The following is a 24,743-nucleotide window of genomic DNA, read 5'->3' as shown; positions in this document are numbered from 1 at the left end:
AGATTGGTTCTCCTCACTCCTCTGTTTCGTTGGCATAGCAGAAGTTCACCAAATTCAATTAAACACTGGTAATTAAATTTGTTTTATTGGTATGAAATGTTCTGAGTGTTAGGCAGGTGCAGTAGGTTAATGAGCTAGACCAGGGGTTGGCAACCTATGGCACGCGTGCCAAAGACAGCACGGGAGCCGATTTTTAATGACACACTGCTGCCTCCCAGGTCCCAGTTGCCGGCCCCGCTCAGCCCGCTGTCGAGCCCAGGCCGGCAGCGGGCTGAGCAGGGCCAGCGGCCAGGACCCCGGCAGGCAGCAGCATGCCATTAAAAATCCTGCCCGCCCCTGCCTGCTTTTCTCCACCCTCCGCCCCCCCCCACCCGCGAGGGCAGGGTGAAGAAGCTTGGTCCTGCCGGCTGCTGCTGCATGGCAGGCAAGCTCCCCACTTCCCTGCCTCTTCCCCCAGTGTGCTGGGTTCCTGCCCCTCCGCCTCTCCCTCCCTGCCCTCGATCAGCTGATGGCCCTTGCGAGGGAGGGGGAGAAGCGGAGCTGCAGTGCGCTCCCTGCTCCGGGGAGGAGGCGGAGAAGAGGTGGGGATGGGGCCTCGGGGAAGGCAGGTGGAATCAGGGCATATCTCCTCCAGCCCCCTGCCGTGAGCCACTCTGGGCAGGGGGCTGGGAGCACCCTCTGCCCTGATCTCCTGCATCCCCCCCATGACCCCAGCTCTGACTTCGGCACCCTCCTCACATACCCCCAGCCCCCTACCCTGACCCTTGCACCCCCCATACATACACAGCCCCCCACACCCAATGCCCTGACTCTTGCACCCCCCACATTCCCACCCCCGCCCTGAGCACCAAACGGGAGCTCCTGCACCCCCCCACCACACACACATTCCCACCTGGACCCTCGCACCAAATGGGAGCTTCCCAGCTAGGCACTCCACACCCAAACCTCCTGCCCCAACCCTGCGCCCTCTTCCTCATTCTAGCTCCTGGCCAGACCTTGCACCCCAGCCTGCTCCTTCACCCCAAGCCCTGTGCTCAGTGCACTCCCACCCTCAGCTCAGTGCAGAGAGAGAGAGAGGAAGGGAATGGGCTAGAACCATGGAGAAGGTAGGTACCCATTCTATGTGGGCAGACTGCCAGCGGGCTGAGCGGGGCCGGCAGCCGGGACCCTGGCTGGCAGGAGCTGGTGGACGGAACCCCAGACTGGCAGTGGGCTGAGTGGCAGTCTGAGTATTTCCTAAATAAGAACAACAGGATTTGGCTTAGAAATGTGGTAGTTTTCCAGGTGTGCTATAACAGGGGTTTTGCATCTCAAGAATAACGTCCATATATATATATATATATATAAAAAATATTTTTCTGGTAACCAGGTCCATTATTCATGCCTGGTAGAACCCTTTTTATTTTAAAAAAAAAAGTGTGAATTGGTCTGTCGTGGAAAAATAGCATGAAGAATATGAAAATCAGATTTGAGTCAGTAAACTTGGCTTTCCAAGTGGTGTATACAGTCATTGTCTCAGCATTCTTTTCTGTAGTAAACCCTGATAATTTTAGAGATGACTATACAAATACTTGATAAGAGAATTGGTGAGAGCTTGAAAACGATTTCTTGTCTATAAATTTGCTCTCACTTCACTATTATGCTAGCATTTTTCTCAGGCTTTGGAAATTAATAATAGCTTGCCGTTAGTCATGTGCTTATCCACGACCTGACATCTTGCTAAGAGTCCGTTTTTCTCCAAACGTCTTTCTTAGCCAACTTTTTGTTTGTCATTTATTATAGCAGATAGACTAATTAGGACCAAAAGCAATAACCACAGATGGAAGTTATACAAGGTACAAGTTGTAGCTGTGGAATAGCTGGAAACCTAAAACAGTCTGTGATTATCCTGTCTTATTTGAGAAAGGTAAAAAGATCAGTTTTTTAAAGCATTTCAGTGTTCATATTAGCAGTACTATCAATATTTTTTTCGCTATTTTAAAAAACTTCAATACCTGCCCATCTGCTTTGTTACTGAAAAGAGAGTTTATCTAGACTAGAGTATATTGAGGCTGAACAATGGAAGAGGGAGAGAGCAACCTTTATTTTTGGCAAGCCATTTACTCAGATAAGAGCAGATTACAAGCCTGTCAAGTATTATCAGCAGGGTATGTTGTTTTAATTTCTTTTGGTTCTTAAAACTTCTTTGCTTTTTGGATTCCAGCCATAAGCGTTTAGTCAAATCAAGGTGGTGGAAGTTGTCAGAGTAAATTGCACTGGAGAAACCATTCTGCAGTGAATGCAGGCTCGGGGCAGGATGGTAGAGAATACTACTCTTACAGTAGTTGAAACATATGATTAACTCAAACTGCTTGAACTTTTATCTAATTTCCAGGCTTTTTTTTACTACTTAGTTTTCCATTGGCACTAGTGATGTTGATGCAGCTATTGCTAGCCGCTGGCATTGTGACAATTTTTCCTCTCAAACTGGACTAGAGGGTGACGCCAACCCCTGTAAAGTCTTTAATATTTTGTTCTGACTGTGTCCTCTCTTTTTGTTTTGTTTAAAATTGTTTTATGTTCTTTACTTCAACATCCCTTTGTAAGAGGAAGTACAAATAAAGTTTGGTTGTATCTTTGCCGTGGGACAGGATGATGAAGCTTTGAGAGCAGGCATTTTGTGTCTGTGTTGAATGTCATCTTTCCAATAGGGATATGGTAGAAAAATGTTGTAAAAAGTAGACCTTCAGTGGGCTTTACTACATGCCTCGTGGCTTTATCTCTTTGCCACTTTTCTGTTCTCTGGAGCAAAAATTTTTGCTTTCTTCCTAGATTGCTAAGTAGCATAATAGCTTATACCACTCACAATAATACCTTGCTCCTGTATAACAGTTTTCATCAGTAGATCTCAATGCTATTTACAAAGAAGGTAAGTACCATTATCCTCATTTTACAAATGGAAATGGAGGCACAGAAAAGTGAAATGACTTGTCCAAGGTCAGCTAGCCGGCCAATGGCAGAGCTGGGAATAGAACTCAGGTATCTTGATTCCCACCCAACTGCTTTATTCACTAAACCATACTGCCCCTCTAATAAAAATACATCCTCCTTAAAATATCTCTATCCAGTAGTAAATGTTAAAATCAGCTGCTCATTCATAGGGTTTTTAAGAGTTTTTTCATGTCTTCTCACCATTTATTTTTGCTTCTGAAATAATATCCCTTGGATAAGAAATACCAGTAATAACCACACAAGTGACCTGTGCCCCACGCTGCAGAGGAAGGCGGAAAACTCCCAGAGCCTCTGTAATTTCTGGATTCATGAAAAATGTTTCATTATTTTTCAAGGCTTCTGTGATGTTTTGGGATCCACCCAGATCAATAAGGGATTCTGTCATCAGTTGCCCTGTAACTTTGGGTGCCTTTGTGCTGTGCAGCTATGATTCAGTAACCTGACACCAAAAGCCTTCCCACAAGCAAAAGGTCTAACCCTGGCTCTCACTAGCCTAGTTACTCTTTTCAGGGTGACACCAACATCCCGTCCAGTACCAGGTCTCACCAAATATGTTCTTCCTGAGTTTTTAAGTACAAGATACTCAGACCGTTCCCCTCTGGTTCATCACCCCGCAAGGCGTGAAACCGGCCACCCAATTATCAGTTCTCTTTGGCATTCACACTCCACACAGTTTGTGCACTAGAAACCTGCTTGGGATAAAAATAGTAAAGTTTATTTAATAGAAAAACCACAGATTCAAAGATGAAATAGTAGGGGGAGAGCAAACATATATAAGTTATGTAGAAAATAAACATAACCTCAGGCTTTACAGTTTTTGCAAAGTTGCACCACAGTTACAATTTTCTATATATGCGCACACACCTTCACAACCATAACATGTATAGATATCTCATAATGACTAGTAAGTTCATTGCATTACAGGCGTTCATAAAAGATTTTACTCAATATATTCTTACAGTTAAATAACACAGTATGCTATCAGTTGGTTTAACTGCTTATTTCTGGGGGGATTAAATCTTCTGTTCTCCCTTGTGGTGTCTGGACCCTGATTATCACAACTTCTAATGAAACAGTTAAAAACTAGCTTAATAACATCATATATTATAAATTATTTACTGTTAGTTTGCAGAACAAAAAAGGAGTTGTATTAGAAAGTTGAAGTAATCCAGTAAGGGAGTTATTTACAGTGTAAAATTAGTGCTGGACTTGCAGCTCCTGCCAGCTAGAAAAGTAATTGCAAGCTATACGCTTCAAAACAGGGTGAAACACTAGTATTTTTGGTTGACACACTATTTGGAGCAGACCCAAAATCACTGAGCTGTGAACGGTTGTCTTTGTGGGGTCTAAAGTGGCAGCAGGCAAACACAGAATAATGAAAAGGAGTCTAGAAGGCAAGTGGGATTTAAAGTTAATCTTTGCTAATCTAGAATCAAAATGGTGCACTCATCTTTAAAATATGGGGTTTATTTTGTACTATTAATGTATTTATACCCAGCTGTATTTTCTGAAGCATGTCATCAATTTTAAAAATATATGTTATCTGTATTTTTGTTTTGATTTTTTTTTTATTCAGTCTGTCAGGTGAACATACATTTCCTTAACATCAGTTAAACAAAATAATATAATTCTCTTCTCAAAAGAGCTTGTATCTGAACATTAGTAGGAACATTGGTAATTGTATAATAAAGTTCTTATTATATTATGTTCGAACTTTTGCTCCTAGCCTGAGTTTGGATTTTTTGCTATGGTAACTATCTAATCTGATTTTACTTAACTAATGATACTTTTAATGAGTACGCAATGCACCATCCTTACTATTGTCACCTAGCAAATTATTTTAAACTACTAATTGAATTTTATGTGTTTAATAAAAACACTCTGTTGCCAAACTCTCTTGTAAAATACATCTGTAAAGTGCTACATTTCTGAGGTGATAAGTAACGCATTCAGTGTTAAGAGATGAGAATTCAAGAAAGGGCTAAAATCTTAATCTGTTGGTTAAATGTTTGGGTCACAAACATGGTGGTTTTTGTAGTGTGTATGGGAACTTAGAACACTTGGGCTAACATCCCTTTTCTTGCAAAAGTGGTGAGGGCTTCTGTTTTATATCCTGTCCCAAAAAAACAGCACTGCAAGCAGCAAAGGGCCTCCTTAAACACTGTGCTGGGGAGCTGGCTCATTCAGTCTGAGAGTAAATCCCAAGGTGGTATAGCTGCAGGCACTTGTAAGTTTTGAATAAAGTTGCACTGTGGTTAATATACTTTAAGGAATCTTAGAAAAATGTAATGCTTGGTTTGCTTCCCAAATCTCTTGGTTTTGTTTGTTGAGGTTTTTTTCTTATATAGGCCAGAGTAGCCCAGATGCTGTCAAAAAAGTTGGTTGTGTGAACAAACTATTTGTCGTTTAGTGTTTCATTTTGTCAATACTTTCTTGCATGACATCAACATCAAAAATGTATTGGGGTGTTGTATAAAGCATGATACCAAGACCAGAATATCCTTAAACGAATAATTGTAAAACAAATTGAAGTATTTTATTGATTCTGAGCCACTTTCTGGTATCAGATGTTCATGTCCAACTTTTAAAAATACTGTGCAAACCTGAGGGCTGATCCTGCAACCAGCCCTTACTCATATGAACATACTCCCATTGAAGTTAATTGAACCCTAACCTTTTGAGAAATGTCTAAGGCCCTGATCCTGCAAGAGTTTACACATGTGCTTAACTTTAAGACAGCAGAGCTACTCAAATGCTTAAAATGTGCATGTGCGTGTTTGCAAGATGGAGTAGTATTTGTGTGAGTTTGAGGATTGGGCCTTTGAAAGAAAAAAAGCACATTTGTGGAATGACGTCTGAATATGTAGTTAAGCTTTAGAGTAAAATGCTGGACACAAGAAAATGATGCATTAGATAACTTAGGCTGTCTGTTGGGTCCAGATGTCCCAACTTCTTCCCACTAGAAGAAGATTGCTTTAGAAGGAATAGTTTATGATCCAAATTCTGTTCTGTTCTGTTCTGTTACTCCAGTGGAAATCTGAAGTTGTAGCACCACTGATATCACAGGAGTTACTCTGGGTCTGTACTGGTGTAACTGAGAGAAGAATTTAGGCCTTCATCCTTGCAACAGAGAGGCTTAAGAAAAAGTACTTCTCTGGGGTATTCTTGAAAACCCCAGCAGACTGAAAAGAGCTGGAGAAAAAAGCAATGAATGACATTATGGGGGCTCAGAGTCTGCACTTGTAAAGAAGAGGAAATGGTGTTTACATATTTGGTTGGTTTGAAGCTTGTTTTTACAGAGTAAGCATTGATTGATGAAGAGAATTTGTTTTTAGAATAATTATATTTTTTATTTTATTTATTTGTACTACAAACTAATGCCTAGAGGCCTCAACTGAAATTGAGGCTCCATGGTGCTAGGCACTGTACATGCATGTATTATGAGTCAGACCCTGCCCTAAAGATCTTAAGTTTTTAAATGGACAAGATAGGCAAAAAGTAAGAGACGAGGATCCTTAGTTGACCAAGGTCACACAGGATGTCTGTGACGCTCTCAGGAATTTAACCCAGATCTCCTGAATCTGAGTCAAGTGCTGCAACCCTTTCAGTCATGTAATACCTGCATGATAATTTTACATCAACAGAGAACTTCATTCCACAGGATCATTAATCCAGCACCCTTCATGAGTGCTTAAATTCACCCTATTAATTCGAGATGTAGGGGGGAGTGTGGAAATAACAGCTCTGCTAGCTATAGCCAAAAATGCTTTTGTGTGTGTGAATTGGTCAGTACAAAAACATAAGCAAACACATATTTAATGAGTTAAGGACCACGTGTGGAAAATTGTGGAGCAGTTCACTTTCCTGAACCTAATTTTCTCTTGAGTTTTTCTAATACCTCCTCATCAAGTTCATGAGGATAATTGAATATTTTGAGTAAAGACTAAACTTGTATAATAACTGCATGGCAATCCAATGATAGCAGTGTTTGTTAAATTAATCTCATGTGCCTTATCTGTGTACAGTAAAATACTGTCTGTGGAATGGCATTATGAAACACACTGGTGCTAAACAGCTTTCCCACAAAATTCTCCTTAGGTTGAGGAAGAGAGAACCACCACCGTCTTCTAATTCACCCTAACTGCCACCTGTAAAGCAGTTCTGTGGATTTCCTTCTTAATTTGGAGGCATGTAGGGAATACCAGGTCTATGGTCTCTCATACTGTGGGGCTCTTGCAGGTAAATACTGTAAATTAGTTAAGGAGAAGAGAATGTTGCCATTTTCTACTCCTTGCATTTAAGGACAAAAACCCTCTGATTTTATGCTGATTTTTTTGAAAAAAATTCTTGTCCTCCTTTTGTAGCCATGCACCAAATCAGTGCATGGTACATTAAATATTGTTTAAATTTTATTTTCAAGTTTTCTTCGGTTTCCATCTCACTTCTAGTCAACAGGCATAACGAGAAATCTCTGTGAAACATCAGGTTAGCTGATGTTAACCAGATTTGTTGTGTGGAAACTGGTATTGGGTGGATGGTTTATCAGAAGACAGAAATTATTGGTACAGCATGAGCAAACTGCACAGAACTTCCGCTTATTCACTTTCATTGTGTTCCTAAAAAAAAAAAACAAACAAACCTGCAGTCTTGAAAACTGAACTCCCTGTCAGTCCTTTTATTCTTATGGGACTGTTTAATAATAAACTTTAAGTATATACTGTCATCTGTATGCAACAATTTTAAATAAGTTTCTGCACATTAAAATTCTTAATTGGCTGCGTCTAGCACTATATTCCTTAGTTAAGGAGGTATTGTAAAAGGAACTATTTATAATTTGGGGTCAGATATTAAACTTGAGCCATTCAGAATCCGAAACAAAATCTCTTCCTTTCTTGGCTGGCTTTGGAAGAGCAACTCTAGTTTCATTTGTGAGTATGTCTGAATCTAAAACAGGCTACCTCTTCTGGTTGAGCTTGTTTAAGATACTTAAACATTACAATTCTTATTTCTGAAGTAATGTCATAATAATAGAACAGAAAATGTAGTTCCCAGCACAAAGTATGAAGTTCCTGTCGTGGCTTTGGCACTTCTGTCACATAAACTGAAAGGATGTATGTATGTATTTATTTTTATTCCATTAACTTCAGGCTAAATTTGAACAAACTAGATTCTATCCCTCCCTCTCCTTTTCCCCACCTAATTATTTTGAAGATTTGAGTTTATCCTTTCCCATTGAATCTAATAATGTTAAATAATTCTTGAATACAGTAACTTCTTGTTTAACATTGTAGTTATTTTCCTGAAAAATGTGACTTTAAGCGACATGATGTTAAGCGAATCCAATTTCCCCAAAAGAATTAATGTAAATGGCAGTGTGGGGGTTAGGTTCCAGGGAAAATTTTTTCACCAGACAAAAGCCTATATATATATATATATATATATATATATATATATATATATTACACACACACACACAGAAATATTATACACACAGAAATAGTCTAAGTTAAGAGCTTTGAAGCTATTTGTCAAAGTTACCAAGACTGAGGCCACGTCTACACTACCTGCTGGATCGGCGGGTAGTGATCTATCTATCGGGGATCGATTTATCGCGTCTAGTGTAGACGCAATAAATCGATCCCTAATCGCTCTGTCATCGACTCTGGAACTCCACCACGGTGAGAGGCGGAAGCGGAGTTGGCAGGGGAGCGACCACTGTCGATCCCGCGCAGTGAGGATACAAAGTAAGTGATTCTAAGTCGATCTAAGATACGTCGACTGCAGCTACGCTATTCTCGTAGCTGAAGTTGCGTATCTTAGATTGATTCCCTCCCCTCCCCCAGTGTAGACCAGGCCTGAGAATCACCTTCTAACCCTCTTGCCTTCAGCAGAGGGAGACATGCTTACCTGGGTGTCAGCTGCCTGATGCCACCAGTCTGCTAGCCACCGAAGCAAGCACTCCCCTCTGGGCAGTGCCAGCCCTGGTATTACCTTGCAGGTTAAGAATAGATGTACTGACCCCTTCGAAGCGTTGCCGTACATTGTCCAGCCCCTTGTTCACAGAATGCTTACAGAAATACCAGGGCTGCTGTTGCACCAGCATGCAGTGATTCAGCTCAGGATCAGCAACTTGTTACCATAGTACTGAGGTGGGGTGTGTGTGTGTGTAAGTTTTAAACAAAGAATTTAATACTGGTACACAGCGATGATGATTGTGAAGCTTGGTTGAGGTGGTGAATTCAGAGGGTGGGATATTTCCCAGGGGATGCCTTACAGCTAAATGATGAACTAGCAATTGGCTGAGCCCTCAAGGGTTAACACGTTGTTAATGTAGCCTCACACTCTACAAGGCAGCACAGATGGAGGGAGGGGAGACAGCATAGCAGACAGAGAGATGCACATTGCTCCTTTAAATAGCTGACCCCACTCTAAGTACACTGCCTTTTTAAGTTGATCAGCAAGCTGAGACAGCAGCTGCTGCCAGGAAGCTCCCTCCCTCCTGAGCCCTGTTTTGTTTCTGCCGCCGCCCTCCCCGCCCCGTTCTATGGAAGATGGGGTAAGCGGGGTGCAGGAGCAGTGGGGAAGGGGACACCTTGACATTAGCTCCCTCTTCTGCCCCCGCACAGCAAGTAGAAGGTGCTGGGGAGCAGCTCCAAGGCAGAGGGCAGGAGCAACATAAGGCAGTGCGGGGAGGGACAGCTGAACTGCCGGCAATTGATAGCCTGCTGGACTTGATAGCCTGCTGGACAGCTGCCGCACAGGGAACTTAGGAGAATGAGGAGCTGATGGGGGGACTGTCGGTCCACCCTGGTTCCAAGCTCCCACCAGCTAGCTGCAATGGACTGCTCTTTCTGCAAGCAGTGGACAAAGCAGGCGGCTGCCAAAAGACATTGTAAGGGAGCATTGCACAACTTTAAATGAGCATGTTCTCTAATTGATCAGCAATGTAATAACGAAACGTTAACTGGGACGACTTTAAGTGAGGAGTTACTGTAATTGTTTCTAGGCAGGTAGATCAGTGAGAGAAGATCAACTACCCAGACCTGAAGAAGAGCTCTGTGGAGCTTAAAGGCTTGTTTCTTTCACCGGCAGAAGTTGGTCTAATAAAAGATATTACCTCACATGCCTTGTCTCCTTTCATATCCTGGGACCAACATGTCTACAAAAACAGTGCAAACAATAGTTAGGTAGAGTGTCATGTAACCTACGTTATGATTTATGGCTGCGCCTTTATGTGCACATGCATATGTTTATAATGAACGCAAATCTGATTATTTGGTACTTTGTGGATTCCTCATATTCAGCACACACTTATTTGTTAAGCCATTGAAGTGAGAAAGTGTGATCTTTGGAGTTAAAAAAAAAAATGGTGTGGGTTATAATTAGGCTTTGGAACATTTAACATAAATTTAATAATACATAAGAAAAGGTCAGAGTTGAAGTTAATTGTGTAGAAGATGGGGAAGTCTTCAGTGCCTTATGTTGTTGTTACAGTATATAGAAGAGGGCTTACTCAACTGGGTTATTTAAGCACAAAGAAAACAGAAGCTTATTTTTTAATAAGGCAGATGGCCTTAGCAATTTACTACTGATTTGTTTACAAGAAGCCTCTGTGTATGCCTCAGCTGTATACAGAGAACTAGGTAGAGTAAAAGCAGGCGGAAATACTCAGGTGGCAATCATATATTTGCTTGGGGGGGGGGGGAATCTTTGACTAAAATATCTTGACTTAGGACAAAAACAAGCTGTGCTTATGCTCCCTGAATATTTAGTCTCTTAAAAAAAAAAAAAAAAAGACCAAATTATACATCTACTAAAAATAATTAACAGCTTGTTCATGTCTTGAAGGCACAGAGTTGATAGCACTAATCTTCCACTGTCATTTCCAGCCAGTGGTTGCTGACAGGCATAGTCCAAGTACTGTTGCTTTATTTTATAGAACTTATTCTGAGTGTTGCCAATTAAATATTCAAGTCCTTGGCCCCTTTCAAAAAGAGTGCAATACTATGCAATGTTGACCATATTTACAAAATACTAGCAAAAGACATAACTATAAGCATGTTATTTCCACATGCAGAGCATCTGTTTCTAGATAATGGTATACTAACTATGATCAGACCTTACAAAGACCATGCATGCATGTATCTGAGGGAGAATGTAAATCCCAAAGCAAACTTTGTTCATTTTGTTCTGTGGATGCAATAACTAAATGGCTTACTATTTTAAACAACCTAGTTTTAAGAAATAATTTGTAGGTCAACATTACTCCTTATCTCCCATCCTCATCTCTGAGTTAACATTATCCCTTCTAAGCTACTAAAATAACTCTGATTGTTTAAGCATAATAGTAAAATTGGAGCACACATAATCTTGTCTTGAATATTTTTTTATCTAACAAGTGCATATTTTTGAAAGACTTAAATGTTTTAGGTTTGTTTATAAACTTCTTTTAATTATCCTGATCTTTTGAGTGTGTTTTCTTCTGTGGTAATAAAGAATTGCATCTGTGTGTTAAGAAATACTATTACAAACCCTAAGTGAGCTTTTCTTTTCTTAGATTGCAGAGAGCATGTCTCAGAAGATGCAAAAACTGAATCAATCAGTGACACACCCGATCTGGCTCTGCCACCTGAAATGCCGATATTAATTGATTTCCATGCCTTAAAAGATATCCTGGGGCCACCTATATATGAAATGGAGGTAACAGTCTTTCATTTTTCTTTGTCTGGCAGCTTCTTACTTTTCACTTAAAATATTTTTGTCCATAGTGATTCCATCGCTAGTGACTGATTTTGTGTAGGGTGTGTTTTTTTTTTTTCCTGATGTATTTTGTATATTTTTGTATCAAAATGTATTTTTGATAGAACTGTGTTTCCTCCTTTCATGATCCTTGTACCTAAGCACCTTTTCATCTGGACTGCATGCAACAAGATTGAATTTCTTTAGGTGAAAAAATAAATGAGTATACTTGTTAGGTAGTGTATAATAGTCCTATGAGGTGACTACATGTTCTTCTTCGAGTGATTGCTCATGTGTATTCCACAGTAGGTGTGCGTGTTTGCCACGTACACCGATGCCGGAAGTTTTTCCCCTAGCAGTACCAGTAGGAGGGAGAGCCCCCCACAAACCCCTGGAGTGGTGCCTGCCTGGTGCAGTACAAGGGAACTGCGCAGTCCCCCCACCCTCAGTTCCTTCTTGCCGCCAGTGAAGGTGTGTCAGAACTGCTCTGCTCCAGCTTTGCTGTAGCTCGTCCCCAGAACTATTTGTTTGTTCAGCATTAGTACCTGTAGTTAGTTAGCAGTTGAGTTAGTTGGTGAGCCCGGGCCAGGGTTTAAGTCGTGTGGCTCCTGTAGGCGTTCTATGCCAAGAAGTGACCTGCACGCAGACTGTTTGCGCTGCTTGGGAGAAACCCGTATTGCAAGTCGTTTAAGACCAAAAGAGAAAGGGACACTAGGCTTCGATCCATCCTGATGGAGTCGGCGCTGACCCCGACACACTGCTCCGAACTGGTACCTGGCACCGTGGCGTCGGTACCCGGCGACCCTCCGGTGCCATCGACAAGTTGGCACCGCTCCCCATCCACGGGGCATGCCAAGAGGGCCAGGAAGACTCCCTCTTCACAGTGGCTCCGAGGGAAGTCTGGGACAGAGGCTAGGCCCATGTCGGGCAGTCCTCGATCACCACCGGGCCCCAGGCCTCCGACTCATGTTGAGCGGAGTAACCCGGCCTCTCTGGATGTCCAGCTGCCATCCACGCCTGAAGCCCTCCAGATGGCCGGGGTGTTATGTCCATGCTGGTGCTTGGAGTACCGCCGATGTCGGCCTCGTGCTCCAGAGGCAAGCTGCTGCTGGGATCTCTGCAGTCGCCTCCAGCCCGGTACCAGTCTCGGTTGAGGGAACATTCCCAATGCTGATCACCGCCCAGCGATCACTTGGGGCAGAGTCCAGGTGGATTGCCGTCAACGCTGACCAGAATGTCTGTCTGGGTTCCATCCGGCCGGGACTTGCAGCACCACTTGTCCTCAAGGAGCGAATATTGGCGGGACCGCGTCAGGCGTCACCATCAGTCCTCATCTCGGAGAGGTTACCACAGTCAATCACGGCACGATCATTGACACCATTCCTGCTTGGAGTTCTGCTCCAAGTCTCTGCCAAGACCTCGCAGCCCCAGGCGTCGATCGCCGGTGTTTTGCCGTCGCAGGTCCACCCATCGAGGCTGTTCGCGGAGCAGCTGTTACCGCCGGTACCGGTCCTCCACAGCGAGATCGCGGTCCTGTGGCAGTTGTAGATCCCGGCACCGCTGCTCCTCCCGGTCCAGAGCCAGCAGCAGATCTTACGCCAGCCTGGTCTCCATTTATAGCCGTCCTTCGATGGTCCAGGCCAGCCAACCCAAACAGCCGGCCCCGCCAGTGCCACAGCAGGTGCAGTGGCACCGAGTGTCGTGGCTGGCCCAATGGTACCATTGGGCACCATGGCCTCCGGTGCAGCCCCCGGAGCTTCAGAAGCACCGTTGGCCTCCCTCTCCAGACCCCCGAGAAAGGAGGTGATGGGACGTGCGTCCTTGGCACCGTGCCCGGAGTCTGACCAGGTGGAGGACCCTCCAGTGCTGGTAGACACCCAGAGCACTGCACCGGCCTCTTCGCCCTGCCTGGAGGAGGCGATTGTGGCCCCGCACCCCTCCGTCCCACAGGAGGACTTCAGGGCCCATCAAGAACTCTTAAAGAGGGTGGCAGCAAGCCTCCACCTCCAGGCGGAGGAGATGGGGGAGCCCTCCGACTCCCTGTTTAACGTGTTGTCCTCATTGGCACCGGGGAGGGTGGCCTTGCCTCTCCTTGAAGGGGTGGCTAAGATTTCAAATGCCCTGTGGCAAACAACGGCCTTGTTGGCCCCCATCTCTAAAAAGGCGGAACGCAAGTACTTTGTACCTGCTGAGGGGCATGAGTACTTGTATACCCACCCAGCACCCAACTCCCTGGTGGTCAAGTTGGTCAATCACAGGGAACAGCAGGGTCAGCCAGCCCAGACCCCAAAGAACAAAGACTCTCGGAGACTGGACTCTTTCAGAAGGAAAGTTTATCCATCTTCGAGCTTCCAGTTATGAGTGGCAAACTATCAGGCTCTCCTGGGCTGGTACGAATTCAATCTGTGGGGTTCCCTGCCCAAGTTTGAGGACTCCCTCCAGGAGCATGATAGGAAGGAGTTCCAGGAGCTAGTGGAGGAAGGGGCAGCGGCCGCTAGGGTGTCCCTGCAGGCAGCCTCGGATGCTGCAGATACGGCCGCATGATCAGTGGCCTCCGCGGTGTCCATGAGATGAGCATCATGGCTCTTACTCTCTGGGCTGTCCAGTGAGGCGCAGTCTTCCTTGGAGGATCTCCCGTTTTACGGGAAAGATCTGTTTGCGGAGGAAACAGATACAAGGCTGCACGGCATGAAAGACTCCCGCGCGACCCTCCAGACTCTGGGCCTCTATGTCCCGGCTCTGGCAAAACCTACGTTCAAGCCGCAGCAAACTCCCGCCCAGGCCGCCCTCCCAAAGTACGAGGCCGCCCATAAGAAGCAGCAGGACTATAAGCAACTCCCTCAGAGACAGTCTCAGCCTCCCCCCAGCCTGGGTCCTCCAAGGGCAAGCAGGCAGGGAAAAGGCATTTTTGACGGGACGCTTGGGGGCACCCCGCCAGTCTTCTTCAGGGATCCACCCACAATAAAGCTTCCCTTCTTCAACCGGTTGTTTGCTTTCCTCCCAGAATGGTCGCGGCTAACCTCGGACTGATGGGTCCTCACCATCATCTCTCGGGGTTACACCCTCAAGTTTACTTCCTCCCCGCCCAACCACCCCTCGTCCCCCTTGGGGGACCCCTTGCACGAAGCTCTGCTTGAGCAGGAAATGGGCATGCTCCTAGGTCTAGGTGCAATAGAGGCAGTGACCAAGGAGTTCATGGGCAAGGGATATTACTCCCATTATTTCCATATCCCGAAGGCCAAAGGGGGGGGCTCAGGCCCATCCTGGACCACCGAGGTCTGAACCAGTACATGGTGAAGCTCAAGTTCCCTATGATCTCCCTGGCCTCCCTCATCCCCTCCCTGGATCCCGGGGACTGGTACGCTGCCCTCGATCTACCGGATGCATACTTCCACATCCACATATTCGAGGGGCACAGGAACTTCCTCTGTTTCGTGGTGGGACCGGTTCATGGTCCTCCTGTTTTGGTCTGTCCACTGCCCCCAGGGTGTTTACAAAACTGATGTCGGTGGTAGCAGCTTACCTCAGACAGCCAGGGCAGGGAGGGTAGGTCCAGATATTTCCCTATCTGCACGATTGGCTTGTTGAGGGCACCTCCCGGTTGCAGGTGAGGGATCACGTGGCACTCCTGTACAAGTGCACCGCCTTGGGCCTGTTGGTAAACAACACCAAGTCCACGTTAGTCCCGGTCGAACACATAGAGTTCATCGGGGCACTCCTGGACGCAGTGTCAGCCAAGGCCTCTCTCCTGCCAGACAGATTCGAGACCCTGAAGGGTCTCACTGACTCAGTCACAAGTTTCCCGGTGACAACAGCCAGGGTTTGCCTACAACTCTTGGGTCACATGTCGGCCTGCACGTACGTGGTCCATTACGCCAGACTCAGCATGAGGCACCTCCAGCTTTGGTTGGCCTCGAAGTTCTCCCAGGCCACGGACAGGATGGACAAGGTCCTCACCGTGCCGGACTCTGTGATCACCTCCCTAGGGTGGTGGTCCTCCCCAAACAATATGCTCCAAGGGGTCCTATTCAGGGACAGGGCCCCGCTGTTGGAGCTGGTGTCCAATGCGTCGGACCTGGGTTTGGGGGGCCCATGTGAGGAACTTTCAGACCTAAGGCTGGTGGTTCAAGACCTGACCTTACATATAAACATCAAGGAGCTCAGGGTGGTGCGGCTGGCGTGTATGGCCTTCCGCTCGCACCTGGAGGGCAAGGTAATCGGGTCCTCGTGGACAACACGGCCTCAATGTTCTATATCAACAGGCAAGACGGGGCCCGATCCTCTGCCGTGAAGCCCTCAGGCTGTGGGATTTCTGTGTAGCCCACGACATCCACCTGAAGGCCTTCCACCTACCGGGCACCCAGAATGAGAGGGTGGATCGCTTGAGCAGGGACTTTTCCTCGCAACATGGGTGGTCCCTCCACCCAGAAGTGGCCCACCGGCTCTTCTGAAGGTGGGGAACTCCCCAGGTGGACCTGTTCGTGACTCGGCAGAACTGGCGATGCCCCCGGTTCTGCTCCAGTGGGGGCCTGGGGAGGGGCGCTATCTCCAATGCCTTTCTCCTGTCCTGGTCAGGCCGGCTTCTCTACGCCTTTCCCCCATTCCCTCTAATCAGTAGGGTCCTGGAGAAGATAGAGATGGACAAGGCCCAGGTCCTCCTGATTGCCCCGGCATGGCCCAGGCAGCATTGGTACGGGACCCTCACAGGGCTGGTGGTAGCACTGCCGTGGCCGCTGCCGCTCCGCCTGGACCTGCTCTCTCAGGACCAGGGCCGGCTCCTCCACCCCAACCTGGCGGGTCTTCACCTCGCGGCGTGGCTGCTCAGTTGTTACGTGGAGAGGAAAGAGCGTGCTCAGAACAGGTTCAGTGCGTCCTCCTCAAAAGTAGACGGCCCTCCACTCACTGCGCTTCTTTGGTGAGGTGGTCTCGGTTTTCTAGGTGGGCGATGGACCAGGGTGTCTCCCCGGTGACCGCCCCGATCCAGCTTATCCTTGATTACCTCCTCCACTTGAGGGCCCAGGGCCTGGTGCCCTCATCAGTCAAGGTGCACCTGGCAGCCATATCGGCCTTCCATCTGCCGGTGCAAGGGCACACAGTATTTTCCCATGCTATGACTGGCCAGTTTCTTTAGGGTTTGGACCATCTTTTTCTGTATTCTAGACCCCCGGTCCTGCAGTGGGACCTAAACCTGGTGTTGACTCATCTCACAGGGCCCCTGTTTGAACCACTGGCCACGTGTTCCTGGTCTCTTCTCTCGTGGAAGGTGGTGTTCCTGGTTGCAATCACGTCGGCCAGGCAAGTCTCAGAGCTTAGGGCTCTGACCTCCAAGCTGCCGTACACAGTCTTTCATAAAGACAAGGTCCAGCGTTCCTCCGGAAGATGGTCTCCCCCTACCACATGGGTCAGGACATTTTTCTAGTGGTCCTCTGCCCCAAGACTCTCATGTCGAGCGAGGAGCGCTGTCTCCACACGCTCGATGTGCAGCGGGCTCTGGCTTTCTACCTCGAGCGGACCAAGCCGTTCAGAAAGTCCTCTCAACTGTTCGTCACCTCAGCTGAGCGCACGAGGGGCCAGCCGATTTACACTCAGCGGCTTTCCAATCGGATCACTTTGTGCATCTGTTCCTGTTCTGAGCTGGCAGGTTCTGAGCCACCCATTGTGAAGGCACACTTGGCTTGGGTGCAGGCTTCGTCTGCTGCCTTTGTGGCCCACATCCCCATCCAGTACATTTGTAGGGCAGCCACGTGGTCTTCGGTTCACACGTTCCCCTCTTAATATGCAGTCATCCCCCAAACCAGGGATGACGCCGGGTTCGGCAGGGCTGTCCTCTGTCCTGGAAACTTGTGAACTTCTACGCACCTCCAACAGATATAGCTTGGAATCACCTATTGTGGAATACACATGAGCAATCACTCGAAGAAGAAAAGACAGTTACCTTTTCCGTAACTGGTGTTCTTCAAGATGTGTTGCTCATGTCTATTCAACATCCCATCCTCCTTCCTCTCTGTCAGAGTTGTCTGGCAAGAAGGAACTGAGAGTGCGGGGAGTGCGCAGCTCCTTTTATACCATGCCAGGCAGACGCCACTCCAGGGGTCGCGGGGGGGGGCACCCCGCCCCCCCCGGTACTGCTAGGGGGAAAACTTCTGGCACCGGTGCACATAGCAAGCACACACACCTATTGTGGAATAGACATGAGCAACACATCTTGAACACCTGTTACGGAAAAGGTAACTGTCTTTTACTGATCAGCAAATGGTGGCTGTAGTACTCCATAAATCAGCATCTAGTACCACAGGAGAGTAAAACAGTTGCTGATGCAGAGAGCCATGTTTGTTTCCTTAATTCTGGAGTAGGGTGCAATGAACCAATAAGGAATAAAAGTCAACGGGAGACTAATGGGATGTGAAATGCTTGCTTCTAGTAGCTTGTCCCTGAAGTTTCCTCTCTCTGCGATGGGAGGGCCAGACTGTGAAGGGATTTGGAAGAGAAAGAGGCAGCTGGGGATGCATGGACTGGGGAGGAAAATGAGTTAATTGTTTGGGATCGAGCTGTGGGAGTGCAGAGTGTAAACCTGTCAGGGATGAAGAGATTGGTAGTAATGGAGAGAAAGGAAATGAGGAGACTGGTAAAGAGGAGGAAACAATGGGATTGAATGTGTCAGAAAGGATGATGAAAAAGTGATTAATGGTAGCAGGGAAAGCTGAGAGAATTTGGGGGAAGGGAGGAGGACTCAAAGCGAAATGCTGGGTAATAATGTAAATTTATATCTGTCTTTGGTGGGATAAGCTCATATTAGGAATTTTGACCTCTGCACTTGCACATTGGGAAGTAGGAAGTAGAGGAACTTGCTTGTTAAATCAAAATCATTTGCCTTTCAGCAGTCTCTATCCTTTCATTTCAGTCCCACAGCAATCTCCATGCCAACCCCAGCTATAGAATTTGGGCAGATGACAATTTGAGAGTGTTTGATTTAAGATGGTGCCTTTCAAATTTCTCACCTAGTGTTGATATGACTGTGTTTAATTGTAAGTGGCCATCAAATTATTTGTAATGTTGTCTACAGCTTTTACAGGAATTGCTTGTGCTGTCTTTCCTTGGATCCTGTTGCTTTTTGAAACAAGAAATGAGTGAAATATAAGAAGGGTCTTTCAAGTAAAGAACATTTTATATCATCTTCTTAATTATACAGATGTATTTTGACCACTGAAAATTTGGTCTTAAGGGTAGAATCTGAAGGGATCACCTGAGTATTACTTGAATTTTAATGCTCTAAGTGCAGATATTTCTAAAGCTATTACAGTGACCCATGGATTTAAATATTCAAGGGATTCAAAGCCTAGGCAAAGCTCTGATCTATACAAATGGTGATCACTGACTGGACAAGTCTGCTCTGTTGCTAGTGAAGATTTCATAGTTATAAAAATTTGGGGATAAAACTAAACGATGGCTTTAAATACTGCAGTGTCAACAAGGACACTCTCTCTGTGTATCCCAACAAAAGTTCATTACACATACACACATAGCTACACACCAGTTTCCCATCAAGAAGAGTGGCTCTTCAATCCTTTCAAAATGGTTGCATTTCTTTGTATTCTTTATTCAGGTTACAGACCAAAAAAAAAAAGAGATCCCAGCATTTTGATTTATGACTTTCATCAGTTCTCTCAGTTATCTCAATTTGGAAATAGTTCTAGAAGAGGTTGTTCAACTGGGAAAAGGAATACACCTGTTTGCATACTGTTTTTGCTAATTTGTCACATTTTCCCAAATATTTTAATTGTTCTTCAGGGATAAATATTACATGTCAAAGTTTTAAACCTTGTTTCTAATTCTCCATGTACAAATATGCAAGTGCCACTATTTGCATGTAAACATTTTTGACATACTTGGCAGTCAGGGATCCAAAGCAAATGGCATATATAGCAATAGAGATGAAGCCAGGCAAAGCCTTAAGCTTCTAAGCACTCGGAGACCCCCCCCCCCCCTCTCTCTCTCATGTATTACTAGTGAATTTATCCCTGAGCAATACGTCAGTTACTGTTTCTATAACTAGCTGTTGGTAGGCATAACCTAAGGGTGATCCGCTTCCAGGATAACAAATTGTGTTGGCTGGTAATTGTATAAGTATCTTGTGGTACATAAATATTAATGGGTTCCAGAATATTTCAAAACACTTTTGGTCATGTGAATTTTGTGTGTGTTTAATTCCAAAGATGATCTTGTGTCTCTCTTCTAATGAATTTCCTCACATTCTCTTTTTAATGAACTTCCTCAAATGGCCAAGTGATTCTCTTTCTAATGAAAAGCGTAGCCCTCATCCCAAAGAAGGCTGGGTTCCATTTGTTTTTCTTTTTTGCAGCCCGCACAGAGTGTCATTTCTCTCTATATCAACCTCTTGAGAGCTTCACCTCTGACCTGCATTCCGCCATATATAATTAGCTAAAATCAAGACACAATGAAGATGATTGTCATGTCAGTACTTAGTTGTAGTGGATCAAGCAAGGAGGAATTGAACACTTAAGGTGATTGGACTAATCTGCCTTCCCCAAGGGTAAATACCTTGGATTGAGACCTTTTTAATAAATTAATCCTATAATTTTATGCTGAGCTCTCCCAATAGAAAGGGACAGAAGGCTAAATCTTCAAACTTAGTGTTGGATGTAGGTGCTCAAGGTGCCACTGAGAGCCTCAGCTGCTGCTTAACTCTGTAGGCACCTGAAGTTCCTAGGCACCTGATTTCAACCATTAAAGTCCCTTAGGTACCTAGGGTTATGCCAGTGAGCAGGTGCACAGCTGCTTCAGTCTGGGCATCCAGGCACTTATCTCATGCCTAAGCCCCCACAGCATCCTCCAACAGCATTGCCACACTTCTCACCTCTGGGGCTCAATTTGGTAGGCATTTTCAGAGGCTGCCTAAACTCCCACAAAACAGCCCAGTGGATGTTTGGGGGTGAGGGGAAGGGTGAGGAGGAGATCTCCCTTATAATCTTGAGATGTGGGAGATCTGGATTCAATTCCCCCCTCTATCTGATTTAGAGAGGGCGTTTGAACGTGGTGATTGCCCTACCCACTGGACTATATTCATTCCACACACACACACACACACCCCGCCATGTGTTGTATAGGGAGTCTACGTGCCTAACTTTGGGCTGTGGATTCCATAGCCCTCTGTTCATAATCATAAGGTTAATTCACAACACACAATTATCTTTGCGGGTTATTTTAAAGAACAAAACCTACATTTCCTAGGGTGTCAAAATTGCCTAATTACAGATTTGAAACAAATCGTGTAATGAGGCTTTGGAAGAATCATAACAGTGAAACAGTAGCAAGTGAAACATTATCAATACCGCATTAAAAACTCGCTAGTCTTTTCTGTGAACATAACATGAGTGAGGATAGAGTGGTACAATGCTCTTCAGCCCAGAAGCAGGTAGAGCAATTGTGCTTGGAAGTGGAACGCCGTGGTGCCGTGAAAGTATAGAGTCCCACTTCATTAGTGGTACACAAATCTAAAAATTAATGTATTTGATGGCAGATAAAAAAAAACCAAAAAAAAACGATGGTCTTTTCCTGTATCTGGGCACTTTTAAGGGAGATATTTTCTAACAAATGCATCATAGACTCTCTGATCTTAAGATCAGAAGGGACCGTCATGATCATCTGGTCTGACCTCCTGCACAGTTATTGCTGTGATGGTTTTTGCAGGAGAAGGGAATCTCACCCAGTTAGAGGAAAACTCCTTCTATGACTGTCCATTGGTAAATGAGGGAATAAATCACAGAAATGCCTACCAGGAAGGAATAGGAAAAGATGTAGAGGTGAGGAATGTATGGATTTAGTGCTGATGAAAGATGATGGCTTGAAGACATTCACCAGGCTGTCAAGGCAAGCTTCCCTCACACACTGCCCTGTCAGCATGTCTCTACCCAAATCTGGGTGAGGGGATTCTCCAGAGGATAGCAGGGGTAGTTCAGCCTTTAAGGCTTGAACAGTTCTTGACCTCTGCTGAGTCTGTCAATTAGTGCAAAGGATGGTAAGGATAAATGTCTGACACTTGGAGTCTGTCCTATTAGAGACCTTGGTTCTGTTCCTGGATATTCCTTAAGTAACCTTGCACAACCTCTTGTTACCTTATTTGTGAAATTGGGAAATGATACCGTTGCCTTAGAGAACAGGCAAGTATGAGGCCTTGATCAGGAATGAAGGTTATGAAATACACAAATATTAACATGATTCAGTAGAACAATTGAGACTCGTGATGTTCTGGCCCCCTGCCCAGTGCACCATTCTGTAGGCCAAAGCATAGTCTATGGGGTGGACTTGCTCATTATACAGGAGTCTACCTGAGATGCATAAAGGCCTGACAGGTTCCCAAATGCATGAGTGTCAGGCAGCTGGTCTCCAAAGCAAGAGCAATAAAATATTGGAACATTGTTAGGCACTTATCCCTGAGCAATACCAGACAGAACTCAAATAATCCTTGGTTTTGTTTATTACTGGACTTTCCTTACTACTCTGGGTGAACAGATGTTTGTTTAATACTCTAATATGTGATGAGAAAAACGCATACTGTAGCTAAAGCAAATTCCAGGGATTGGTCATTGTGGCTTCTATTAGGCAATAAGTCTTTTAGAGTTTTTAGTAGATTAAATGATCCTAGAGACTTTTAAGAATGCCATATAAGCAAAATCAAGTCTCTTATGTACAAACAACATTCTTTTTTTTTTTTAAAAAAAGTTCTAACTAAATCACTTGATCTGTGAATAAATGCAAACAGCTTAATGTCTTGCCCAAGTCCAAAAGCACTGTGCCCTCTGATCTTCCATCCTGCCACTTTGCATAGCAAGCAGGATATAATTCAGGAGCCAGTCTCGAGTATCGCAGTTACAGCTTTCACATCTGAGCCATCAAACTGAAAAATAAAGTAAACATTAAGAAAATCTATGGCTATGGGTCAAATGTAGTGTGGTACTAAGTGTCTTGCAGCACAGACAAAGCATAGAACACAAAATCAGAAATCTCAAAGTACTGAAAAGGAGTATGTTGAGTTTAAGTTCCCTTTTGTGAGGGGATAATAGCTTCAAATACATTTTGTTACCTTACACCAACTTTAATTCTTACACATGTGATAAGTGTTTGCCTGCACATGACTAAGCCGGCTGGGCCTGCAAGCAGAACAGTCCCTCTGAGAGACAGTGTGAGAATCAGCTGTTGGGCTTGTCTTCACTACCGGGATAAGTTGACCTAAGTTATGCTACTCCAGCTACGTGAACAATGTCACAGGAGTCGATGTCATGTAGGTCGACTTACCCCGGTGTCTTCACTGCGCTGCGTTGATGGGAGACACACTCCGGTCGACTTATCTTACTCTTCTCGGAGAGCTGAAGTCGATCGGTGAGCACTCTGCCATCAATTTAGCAGGTCTTCACTAGACCCACTAAATCGACACCCGCTGCATCAATTGCAGCAGTGTCGATCTGTGTTTCTTTCATGCACATCCTTTTGGCCAGTAATCACTGGCACTAGCTGTAGAATGAACAGTTCACTCATTTTAACTGCAGAAAGGAAATTGTTTTGTACTTGTTAGACAGGAAAGGGAACTTATGAAAGCCAAACATTAAGAAACCTTTGCATTCTCAGTTTTTATTATACTTCGGTGATGGGATGGATTACTGCCTGAATATTGCATTGTTAATTGTGTTTGGATGTCCATTTAGTAGGAGGAGCCTTGATCAATAAAATAAACAGGAGTACAACACACCCTTCCTTATGCTTATCTCAAACTGATCAAAATCATGTTGCCCAGATAGGGCTGGAGGAAGGTAGGCCTGTGTTTGAGCTGTGAGATACCTGAGAATTTTGGTAGCCTTGGAAGCTGTTTCTAGGGAAGCATCTGAGGAAGGCTAGAATACTTAGGCTATGCCCACGCTAGGTGTGCTTTAGTGGTATGGGTATACCGGCATAGCTGCACTTTGTACCAAAATAGTAAAACCACCCCGCATAAATGAAACAAGCTATCCCAGTAAAAGTGCAGTTTTGCCAGTATGGCTGCATCTAAATCACAGACTTCTGCCAGCAGAGCTGTTGGTCATGGATCACACCTCTGCTTGCTCATGACCAACAGGTAATACTAGCAGAAGTTTGTAAATATAGCTTTAGTGTCACAACCTAGCCCAGTCCAGTAGACCCAACTGCTGAATCTCATATGCTCACTGTTCCTAGACCTGGGTATATAAAGCACACTCTCCAGGCCAGTCTTCTGGCACGTGGTGGTGGATGATCCCCTTTCACAGGGAACATTCCCCCTTAAATAAAACCATAGATCCTTTTGGCCATGTGCCAAAGCTGAGGTACTCCAGCCCCTCCCCCCAGCCAGACTTCCTTGTAGACAGTTCATTGGTCTTGTGGATGGATCAATAGTTGAGAGACAGTTGATGGGCCTTGATGGCTGTCTCCTTGAAAGTCATCTTCAAGGTGTGTTTCACCTTTTCCGGGCAGGACCAGTATCTAGAATAGACTGGCCTCATTAAGGCCAGGCTGCTTTTACAACACAGACGACAAACTGGCAGGGTAGGGAAGGATCTTGGGAAGGGTCTCCTGAGAGAGACTTTTTAACTGTTTGTTGTTCTTTGATTTCCAAGTTCCTCGTCTGGGAAAATTAGGGTTTACAATTTTGCTGGAGACATGAAATAGGATCTTCAAAATCAATAGCTTCCCCCCGCCCGTTTGTGTGCGTCAGAATGTTCTAGTCACTGACCAGGTCGCATATAGGGTTTATAAAATTCTTACCTAGCTGCATTCTTAGATTATTATATGACAGCTCAATATCTACCACATTAAACATTTAAAAACATTATTCTCAAATCTCCTTCATTTCAGTCCCATATTTCCCTACAAATTTCTACACAAGTTTAATGTCCATTCTATTTATTGTTGAAAGTTATTTACATCAGAAATGCAGAAACCTAAAACAAAGGTTACAGTAAGAATTGTTTACATTAAAGGGATGA

The 24,743-nt window shown here is 45.0% G+C and overlaps 1 protein-coding gene across 1 annotated transcript in view; it reads left to right on the top strand.

The window, feature by feature from the left end:
* Nucleotides 1–24,743, top strand: part of LONP2 (lon peptidase 2, peroxisomal) — a 90,911-nt gene that overhangs the window by 51,619 nt on the left and 14,549 nt on the right. Inside the window, exon 12 of the mRNA XM_084644892.1 lies at nt 11,549–11,691. Within this exon, the coding sequence (XP_084501018.1) occupies nt 11,549–11,691 (143 nt within the window). The remainder of the gene's footprint in view (nt 1–11,548; nt 11,692–24,743) is intronic.

The sequence above is a fragment of the Lepidochelys olivacea genome (assembly GCF_965140295.1).
Source record: "Lepidochelys olivacea isolate rLepOli2 genome assembly, chromosome: 12".
Classification (NCBI taxonomy): Eukaryota; Metazoa; Chordata; order Testudines; family Cheloniidae; genus Lepidochelys; species Lepidochelys olivacea.
Note: the sequence above shows the minus strand (reverse complement) of the source record. Positions and strands in the feature narration are given on the sequence as shown.